The following is a 10,337-nucleotide window of genomic DNA, read 5'->3' as shown; positions in this document are numbered from 1 at the left end:
GAGATGGCCAGGGAGGGGCGATGGGAGCGATGGCCTAGGACGGGTTGGGCGACGAGGGAGATGGCTAGGGAGGGGTCAACGGGCGATGGACTGGGAGCTCGACGGGGCAGTGGCCTGGGATTGGCGACGAGTACTAGCAAATCAGCTACCGCTTAAACGAGCAAAATTACAAGTTCTGGATTTTGCACGGTACTAGCAAATCCCCAACTACATTTCATCCTTTCAACCAAACAAAAAATTAGCTCATCCCTCACACTCTACCAAATAAGAAAATTGGCTATCTCTAACCAGGTGGTTGGGATGCCCTCAGCCAATAAAGGATACCCCTGAACCAAACAGCCAGTAACAAGTCTACTTGATTCACTTCCAAAGTTAATATAAAAATAATGGATTGCTAAAACAACACAGGTTACATAACATTTCGCTTGTATATAACTATTAGATGCCATATATAGATATACACGGCTTGAACCATAAGGAAATTTGCACATCAAAGTCTGCAAACTGTAAACAAACGAAAATTCTTGACACACTGTTGTCCGTGAAAGCTTAAAACTTAGACGAATTCGCTCCTCGAACGACCAAGTGATGCCATATATTGATATACTGTGGAAGTTTGACATCTTATTATTCTGCAAAGGTAGCGGGCGCGGGCAGACCGGGCTTAGTGCTGTCCAGGCAGCTTGTCCTTGATCTTGTCTATGATGCTCTTCTTCCCACCGGTGCCGTCGGTGTCGTGTGTCCCGGTGCCGGTCGTTCCAGTGTGTCCCTGCTGCCCGTAGGTGCCGCCCGTGGCGTTGGTGCCATGTGTCTCCGTGCCGGTGTTATCACCAGATTTTGGACAAATCCAGAGGTGGGCCGTAAGAAAGATGGGCTTGGAAGACTACACGTGGAAGATCTCTGAAGCGGCCTTGCACGGAGAATTTGGGCTAGTTTGCCCGTGTATCTTTAATTATAGTAGATTATATCTTAGATCAAGATTTAGAGTTTGTATCGCACACGGTGGGATATTCCCACGTTAGAAAGTCCCCTGGACTATAAATATGTATCTAGGGTTTATGGAATAAACAACAACTCACGTTCAACCCAAAACAAACCAATCTCGGCGCATCGCCAACTCCTTCGTCTCGAGGGTTTCTATCAGGTAAGCGACATGCTGCCTAGATCGCATCTTGCGATCTAGGCAGCACAAGCCCCACGTTGTTCATGCGTTGCTCGTACTGAAGCGTCTTTGATGGCGAGCAACGTAGTTATCATAGATGTGTTAGGGTTAGCATAATTCTTCGTATAACATGCTTACGTAGTGCAACCCTTGCATGTCTAGCCGCCCTCACACCTATCTCAGGTGTGGGGGCGGCACCCCGCTTGATCTTTATTTAGTAGATCTGATCCGTTACGATTGCTCCTTGTTCTGCAAGGATTAGTTTAATATCTGCAATAGTTAGGCCTTACAAAGGGGGGGAGGATCCAGCGGCACGTAGGGTGGCGTTCGCAAGCCCTAAACAGGATGTTCCGAGGATCAACTTCATGTTGGTTTTTAGGCCTTGTTTAGGATCGGCTTACGATCACCGTGCGTGGCCGCGAGGCCCAACCTGGAGTAGGATGATCCGATTATGCGGTGAAAACCCTAAATCGTCGTAGATCTAATTAGCTTTATCTTGATCAAGCAGGATCACCATATGTTCGTGCACCCCGTACGAATCATGGGTGGATCGGCTCTTTGAGCCGATTCACAGGATAACCTGAGAGCCGATCGAGGCTCGTATTTAATGTTTACGTGTATGCCATGCAGGAAACTAAGCGAGGCATCCCCATCACCTTCCTGACCAGGTATAGGTCAGGTGGCACGCCCTTGCACTTCGCATCGCCGCGTGTGACCAGAAGAGCATTGCGGGCCGTCGCTCGGAGGGGTCTCAGCCAGCCGCAGCTCTAGGCTCTTTCTGGCTCTACAGTGTTGACAGTCGCTGCCCGCCGGTGGGTTTTGGCAGTCAACACATTCTGGCACGCCCGGTGGGACATATCGTCTACATCAACCACATCGCCATCTACATCTGAGATGGCGGACGGCATGCCAGTCACCTACGAGGAGCTGCCTGACGAGCTCAAGAAGAGATACGACGAGATCAAGGTCACCCTCGAAGCCGACCTCATCGGCTCTTTTCAGAGAACCCGTTCCCATGGCATCAGATGGAAGGGATTCTCACCGCAAGGTGCACTCGATGGGATAGACCTCTCTGCCCCGTCGGAGGAACGCACCAGGGGCCTGCGGCAGGAGATCAACTACTTGGTGGCTCACTCGCTATACCGCCACTCTGAAAACTTGGTCAACGTGTTGGAGAGTCTCGCTCTGCGCGTGATCCAGGAGATCATGAGCCACCAGTACTCGCCGTCAGGACCAGCTCTCGGGACGCATCAAGGAGAGTTGCCACTCCAGTCCCGTCCACCGCTGCCATATGCGTTGGCAGCACCAGCTGAAGTGCCGGCTACACCGGCATTCGTCGTCTACAAGATCGGTGGTGGCCCTAGTGACTACCAGTTCTTGGCTGAGGCGCCCAAGGAGATCCCTCAAGGATACGCGTGCACGTATGTGCCAGATTGTGGCAACTGGGCACTCTCAAACCAGGCCACAACATCAGGGACTCCGGCGAAGACAGGAGGAACGTCAGCGACAGAGCTTGAGAAGCAGACGTGGCTAACTAAGTATGCCACCCCGACGAAACTCCAGAGCCCAGCTCCTGCAGTTGGCTCAGAGCTGGAAAAGCAAACATGGCTGGCTAAGTACGCCACCCCGGCGAATCTTCAGAGTGCAACTCCTGCAGCCAGCACAGCGGATCAGATCAGTACCATACTGAGAGACTAGTTCGGCATGGTGCCGAAAAGAAGGGCAATCGGCTATTCCAAGCCGTACCCCGACGAGTACGAGATGATCCCGCTGCCACCTAAATATCGGCTCCCTGACTTCTCCAAATTCAGTGGATCAGATGGCTCCAGCTCCATCGAGCACGTCGGCCGATATTTGGCGCAACTAGGACCGGCTTCAGTGTCGGATCAGCTACGCGTGAGGCTCTTTTCACAGTCCCTCACGGGATCGACTTTTGGATGGTACACCTCTTTGCCAGCAAACTCCATCCAGTCTTGGAAGCAATTGGAAGAACAATTCCATACGCAATACCATTCAGAAGCTTCCGAGTCTAGCATTGCCGATCTAGCACAACTACGTCAGAAGCGCGGAGAAACGGTGACAGAGTACATCCAGCGCTTCAGGAATCTTAGGAACCGATGTTATTCGGTTAGTATAACTGAAAAGGAAGCAGTCGAGTTGGCAGTAGCTGGCCTTGCAACACAGCTCAAGGACATGGCCTCCCAAGCAGATTATCCCTCACCGGCGCACATGGTTCAGAAACTATCAGCATATGAACAGCGCCACCCGGACCTGTACCAAGACAAGTTCAAGCGTGCAGTAGTCCTGGTCGATGCGGAGGAAGACGAAGTTCCTGCGGGAGACCAAGAAGTAGCAGTGGCTGAGTGGACTCGGGGAGGAACCCCGTGTCCTGCAAATGGGTAAAGCCACCGGGGCCGCCCAGGGGATTTGATTTTGACGTGACCAAGACTGAACAAATCTTCGACCTCCTGCTCAAGGAGAAACAGATTGACGATTCCCGAAGGTCTCAAGTTCCCCACGGCGCAAGAGCTAAACGGAAAGCCGTACTGCAAATTCCACAACTCGCTCTCCCATGCCACCAACGATTGCAGGGTGTGGCGCCAGCACATCCAAGCGGCGATAGAGAAGGGGCGTTTAATTTTCAACCAGTACGCCATGAAGGTCGACACCCAACCCTTCCCCGCCGTTAACATGGTGGAAGTCACCTACCCTGAGGGTTGCCAGCCAGGTCCCTCGTTCAGTATCAACATGGTAGGACCTGGAAACCACTCTGGCAAAGATGGAGATGAGGGCAGCTGCTCTCATAGCAAGGACACAAAGGAGGCCGCTCCACGCGATCGGCTCCATCATGATGGCAAGCGCTACGTCACAGAGGGAGAGGTGAAGAACATAAGATATCAACGACCTCTCTCTGATCACCTCCTCAACAAATATGTGAGTCAGTATGACCAACGCCGACGGTCCAATTATGATGATGAAGGAGATCGTCTGGCTAGAGAAGCCAGAAGACATCGTCGGCAGGATCGCGATGAGGAAGAGCACGAGCGCCGTGCCACGGACACATCAAGGGAGCAAGATGACAATGCCAGACACTGGGACTGCCCTTTCTTCAGACACTGCTGGGATTCAGGAATGAGCCGATTGCCCACAATCGGCAATTGCCCAGAATGCAACAAGAAGAAGAAGGAGGCAGCCAACGTGTCTGTGTTCGAGCGCTTAGGGCCTCTCCCGCCACAAAGCAAACGCGCTGAGTCACCTCGTTGGACAGATCTTGAGGATTCCGAAGACGAGGGACAAGAAGAGGAAGAAGACAGGTACCACCGTCCAAGGTGGTGCCCTGACGGACTCAGCCGTTCACAAAAAACGCAGGGTTCAGCGGTTGCGCGGCCTGGAGGAAGCCGAAAGGTTATACCTGCATAAGCTAAGAAAGGCACGGCCTGACCTGGCTGCAAAGGTTCAGCGAGCCCTGGATGAAGAGGGTCGTCCACGGAGAATGGAGTGGCGTCCCAAGCAAAAGAAAGCCGATGATGAAACATCGGCTGGCACAAACATGGTGCTCGTCCTTCCGACAGAGTTTAGTGCTCCACGAGTCTACGATGCACTCAAAATGGACGACAGCAGGCGCATCAAGTCAGAGGTTGGGTTGGTTTTATCCAGCCTGACCGAGTAGCAAGAACACACCAGTGAGCAAAACAAGACGAGGCTGATCCTTGTGATCGGCTCCATGATTATGAAGGAGCTTTACAGAACCTTCAGTCAGCACTCTAATGGAGGCCGATTCCAGCAATCGGCCAAAATTATGTTCGCTACATATTCAGCACATATTCTGCTTGTGTTCAGCAATGATTCACTGGGCAGCGGCCACGTCGGCAGATGAAAGGCAGCATGGATCTTTGTGGAGCCGACGTGTAAATACAGGGCCCTGGCTAAACCATAGAAGCCGATATCTGCAATCATTTGGCAAATATCGGCTTGGGGGGCATATAGTCAGATGAACATGTGCAGATAAACATGTGCAAACACGTGCAGACATGCGTGCAGTGGAACATTGGGGGCCGATTAAGAAAAATCGGCCAAATAAAAAAAAAAATTCAGCCGATGCAGATACGTGGCCATCGACTCAAGAGGTACAATTGTTATGAGCAGAGGGTCAATGAAGCAGGTTTCCTTTTGCGAGTAATGTGCAGATCAGGTTAAGGATGTGTTGCATCAGATCCACCAAAGGAAAGGAGCCGATCTGACCCGCAAGGCGCGAAGAGTAGACTGAAGAAGCTCGGGGGGCAGCTCACCCTGAAAGTTCTCTGCTCTGGAAAGCCGATTTTGCTGAGATCGGCTGGTTCTGCATCATGACTTGGGAACCAATGACGACACGTTTGGTTAGTCCACTGATATGCTCGCCTTGATAGAGGCTCGGGGGCAACGGATGGCGCAGAATTTTCTGTTCTTAATAAGCCGATTGAGATTTCGTCGGGCTGAAAACCCCAGTGGTATCGACTTCAGCATCAAGTCGTTTCAGCAGTGGTTCTGGGGCTCTCGTAAGAACGTCGATCTGCCTAGTTGTCCGCCAGAGCTCAAAGTCGTCAGTTGGGAAAGGCAAAAGATCAAAAGGATGAAGAATGGAGCATTGAGATACCGGTGCGTTGTCATCGGCTCGTTAGGCATTGGCTAAGTGACGATCGGCGGGGTCAGTATAAAAGGGAATCGGCTGAATTGGCATAAAAGAAATTGGCAAAATCAAATTGGGGAATTTCTTCATTGATAAACCAGATTTCTTACATAGAAGAGCTGATTGCTCTCAAAAGGGAGTACTAAGGGGATACATTGCCCCGTCTACTGCTGCTGATCCTATTCTAGAGGTCCTATTCTACGGGCCGTCACTGCCCTCGTCGTCACCATCGTCAGCGCTGTCGGCGCTGCTCCCGGCGGGCTCGTCGTCGCTGCTGTAGCGGCCGCCGGCAGGACCTTCGTTGTCCTCGTCCTCCACGTCGTCGTCGTCGTCGTCGCTATCATAATCACTAAGGTTCCCTGGCCAGGGGCAGTGGCGCTTGGCCGGCGGCTCGTCGGAGGGGCTGTCGTCGTCGTCCTCCTCCTCCTCTTCCTCCTCCTTCACCTCGGAGGAGGTAAAGTCTTCCCAGGAGAAGCGATCGTCATCGCTCTCCTCCTCCGATTCCCCGTCGGCAAGGAAGCGGAGGTCGCTCTCCCCGTCCGTCGAGGACTCGTCGTCCTCGGACCAGATGGAGAAGTCATGGTCTGGCTTCCCCCCGGCCTCTATGGCGCGGCGGGTGTTGGCCGCATGGACCTCTTGTGGGCTCGGTGCTGGCATCGGCTCGGGGGAGGAAGAGGACTCAAAGGAAAGTCCCGACGAGGCAGAGGAAGAAGAAGACATAGTGTGCAGAAGGGTTTTTTGGGGTGCCGATGGCTGGAACAGAGGAAGGGGATAAAGATAACTAATCAATCGGCACGTTTAAATAATGAGAAACCTGGTGGGAATTACTGCCATTACAGTTTCCGAAGGGGTGATGCTAGAGTTGTCAAATTTTGCAGAGAAGCTGAGAGGACAGGGCATAATGATGACGGATGCTGCAAATGGCTCTGCTCTGCCACGACATGACCCTTCGAAGGAAAGACAGAGTGGTTTTGGAATTATCATTGCCAAAACCAGGGGGGCATGTGTTATCACCAGATTTTGGACAAATCCAGAGGTGGGCCGTAAGAAAGATGGGCTTGGAAGACTACACGTGGAAGATCTCTGAAGCGGCCTTGCACGGAGAATTTGGGCTAGTTTGCCCGTGTATCTTTAATTATAGTAGATTATATCTTAGATCAAGATTTAGAGTTTGTATCGCACACGGTGGGATATTCCCACGTTAGAAAGTCCCCTGGACTATAAATATGTATCTAGGGTTTATGGAATAAACAACAACTCACGTTCAACCCAAAACAAACCAATCTCGGCGCATCGCCAACTCCTTCGTCTCGAGGGTTTCTATCAGGTAAGCGACATGCTGCCTAGATCGCATCTTGCGATCTAGGCAGCACAAGCCCCACGTTGTTCATGCGTTGCTCGTACTGAAGCGTCTTTGATGGCGAGCAACGTAGTTATCATAGATGTGTTAGGGTTAGCATAGTTCTTCGTATAACATGCTTACGTAGTGCAACCCTTGCATGTCTAGCCGCCCTCACACCTATCTCAGGTGTGGGGGCGGCACCCCGCTTGATCTTTATTTAGTAGATCTGATCCGTTACGATTGCTCCTTGTTCTGCAAGGATTAGTTTAATATCTGCAATAGTTAGGCCTTACAAAGGGGGGGAGGATCCAGCGGCACGTAGGGTGGCGTTCGCAAGCCCTAAACAGGATGTTCCGAGGATCAACTTCATGTTGGTTTTTAGGCCTTGTTTAGGATCGGCTTACGATCACCGTGCGTGGCCGCGAGGCCCAACCTGGAGTAGGATGATCCGATTATGCGGTGAAAACCCTAAATCGTCGTAGATCTAATTAGCTTTATCTTGATCAAGCAGGATCACCATATGTTCGTGCACCCCGTACGAATCATGGGTGGATCGGCTCTTTGAGCCGATTCACAGGATAACCTGAGAGCCGATCGAGGCTCGTATTTAATGTTTACGTGTATGCCATGCAGGAAACTAAGCGAGGCATCCCCATCACCTTCCTGACCAGGTATAGGTCAGGTGGCACGCCCTTGCACTTCGCATCGCCGCGTGTGACCAGAAGAGCATTGCGGGCCGTCGCTCGGAGGGGTCTCAGCCAGCCGCAGCTCTAGGCTCTTCCCGGCTCTACAGTGTTGACAGTCGCTGCCCGCCGGTGGGTTTTGGCAGTCAACAGCCGGTGATTCCAGTGGTCTGCTGGTGGTCAGTGTGGCCACCGGGGAGCTTCTCCATGACGTTCTCCATGACGCCCTTCTTCTCACCGGTGCCATGCGTCCCCGTGCCGGTCACTCCGGTGTGTCCCTGCTGCCCATAGGTGTCGCCGGTGGCCGGGGTGCCATGCGTCCCCGTGCCCGTGTGTCCCTGCTGCCCGTAGGTGCCAGCGGTGTGCTCGTGGTCAGCATGGCCACCGGGGAGCTTCTCCTTGATGTTCTCCATGACACCCTGCTTCTCGCCGGTGCTGTACGTCCCCGTGCCGGTCACTCCGGTGTGTCCTTGCTGCCCATAGGTGTCGCTGGTAGCCGGGGTGCCATGCGTCGCCGTGCCGGTGTGTCCCTGCTGCCCGTAGGTTCCACCAGTGTGGTCGTGGTCACTCTGGCCACCGGGGAGCTTCTCCTTGATGTTCTCCATGACGCCCTTCTTCTCCCCGACGCCGTGGGTCCCCGTGCCGGTCATCCCGGTGTGTCCCTGCTGCCCGTACGTGCCGCCGGTGGCCGGGGCTCCATGCGTCGCCGTGCCGGTGTGTTCCTGCTGCCCGTAGTTGCCACCGGTCTGGTGGTGATCACTGTGGCCACCAGGGAGCTTCACCTTGATGTTCTCCATGATGCCCTTCTTCTCGCCGGCGCCGTGCCCCTGGTGCTCCATCTTGCGCTGAACTTGTCACTACACTCAGGAAATCTAATAGCTCTGCTGTTTACTTGCCTTGGCTGTGTGGAGCAGGTGGGTTGTGCAAAGTAAGTGCACCACGAGGCACTATTTATGGGCCGTTCGAGGGTGGACAAAGCACCACGTGTGCTCTCATGAGTGGATGGGCAGGTGACTGCCGACTAACTCAGAAAGCGCCGCGTCAGGGCGCGACGTCTGCTGGCAGGCAGGTAGCTGCCGACTAGCCCATAAAGAGGAGCCGGGCCTGTGAAGGCATAGGGCGCCTCGGCCGGTCGCCACGTCCCAACTCATCCGTATTCGTCTGGAAAGAAGATTGTTCCCCGGAAACATCTGATCCTTCTTTTCGTTTGCCACTAGTAGAAAACAGGCATATTGTCCCGGTCCGCCGAGTTTTATCCCATCCCGCTTCCAAGTGCTTCACGCGCATGTATGTGATACTAGTATCATATTAATCCGATTAACATGTTGGTCGATGTCGCATTTCTTTATTGTTTGAATTCTAAATAATTTTTTTAATAAACAAAAGTAATGATGTAATAATAATCTTGAATAAATAAATAAATATTAACTTTTTAATTTATATTATAATTAATTTTTTTATTTTTTTTATTTTTTTAATAAACTTTTTTTGCCAAACCTGAAAATTTGAAAATCTAAAAATTGGCTAACTTTATGGTTAAGTAAACTTAATGCCGGATGCAATTATTAATTTAAAAATTTTAAAAATATTAAATCCTGAATTTATGGCAAAAACTAAAATCTTTCTGCTTTCGTATTTTTATTTGAAATTTTGAGAATTTAAAAATTGGCTAACCAGGTAAACCCCGGTGAATTCGAATGTAACTTTTTTCCACGATCATTTTGATATATTATACGTTATTTTACCTTTTTCTAAACTTTTTATGCAAAAAAAGTCAAAATTCAAATTTGTTAATTTTCCCTAATAGTAGGTTGCGTAACATACAGGAATCTCAAAAGATTATATTTTTTGAATTTTCTATCATTTTCTTTTATATTTTACAGAGCTAAAAAAAGGCGATCCACAGGGGGTAGAGGTACGCGGGGAGGCAAAAAAAAACGTAAAAAGCCTTTAGCCCCGGTTGGTAAAGTGAACCGGGACTAAAGGTCTAGGCCTCAGACCCTTGTGTCCCGGTTTGAGGCTCCAACTGGGACAAAAGGTCCTTAAAAAACTGGGACAAAAGAGCCCGTGCCCTCTCGCTGATTTCGGGGCGACGTGGTCTGACTATTTGTCCCGGCTCCAGACTGGGCCGGGACAAAAGGTCTGGACGGAAGGTCCGTTTTCTACTAGTGTGCAACAAGTGGCTCATCTCGCTCAAAGATCAATAAGCTAATTCGTGCCTTCCTCTCGAAGGGAACCGACGATCGAATGCAACGGGCTGTTTGTTGAACACGTTCATCTGATCCCTCTGGAAAGCCTGCTGGCCCAAGCAATTAGAGCATCTCCAGTCGCCGTCTCCCAAAACGACGTCCACTGTAAGTGCCGGATCGGTTGATTGAAGGATGCCACCCCCGTGGTGCCGCCTTTGGGACGTCCGCCACAAGCGTCGGACCGGTCGGCCCAACCGGTACCAAAGGTTTTTTTTGTTTTTGTTTTTTCTTTTAC

General features: G+C 51.4%; 1 protein-coding gene across 2 annotated transcripts; it reads right to left on the bottom strand.

Annotated features, from left to right (window-relative positions):
• Positions 1–409: 409 nt before the first annotated feature.
• LOC139830439 (cold-shock protein CS120-like) lies at positions 410–8,769 on the bottom strand. Of its 2 annotated transcripts, XM_071818444.1 has the most exons (3): positions 8,227–8,769; positions 8,013–8,037; positions 410–824 (listed from the first exon to the last, which is right to left on the bottom strand). In XM_071818444.1, exons 1-3 carry the CDS (start codon positions 8,690–8,692, stop codon positions 665–667), a joined length of 651 nt encoding a protein of 216 aa, XP_071674545.1. In that variant the 5' UTR covers positions 8,693–8,769; the 3' UTR covers positions 410–664. The 2 variants fall into 2 exon arrangements, with proteins under 2 accessions (XP_071674545.1, XP_071674544.1); XM_071818443.1 differs by having other exon boundaries at positions 8,013–8,769.
• Between the last annotated feature and the right edge of the window lie 1,568 nt (positions 8,770–10,337).

The sequence above is a fragment of the Lolium perenne genome, chromosome 4, assembly GCF_019359855.2.
Source record: "Lolium perenne isolate Kyuss_39 chromosome 4, Kyuss_2.0, whole genome shotgun sequence".
Lineage (NCBI taxonomy): Eukaryota > Viridiplantae > Streptophyta > Magnoliopsida > Poales > Poaceae > Lolium > Lolium perenne.
This window is presented reverse-complemented; position numbering and strand designations above follow the sequence as displayed.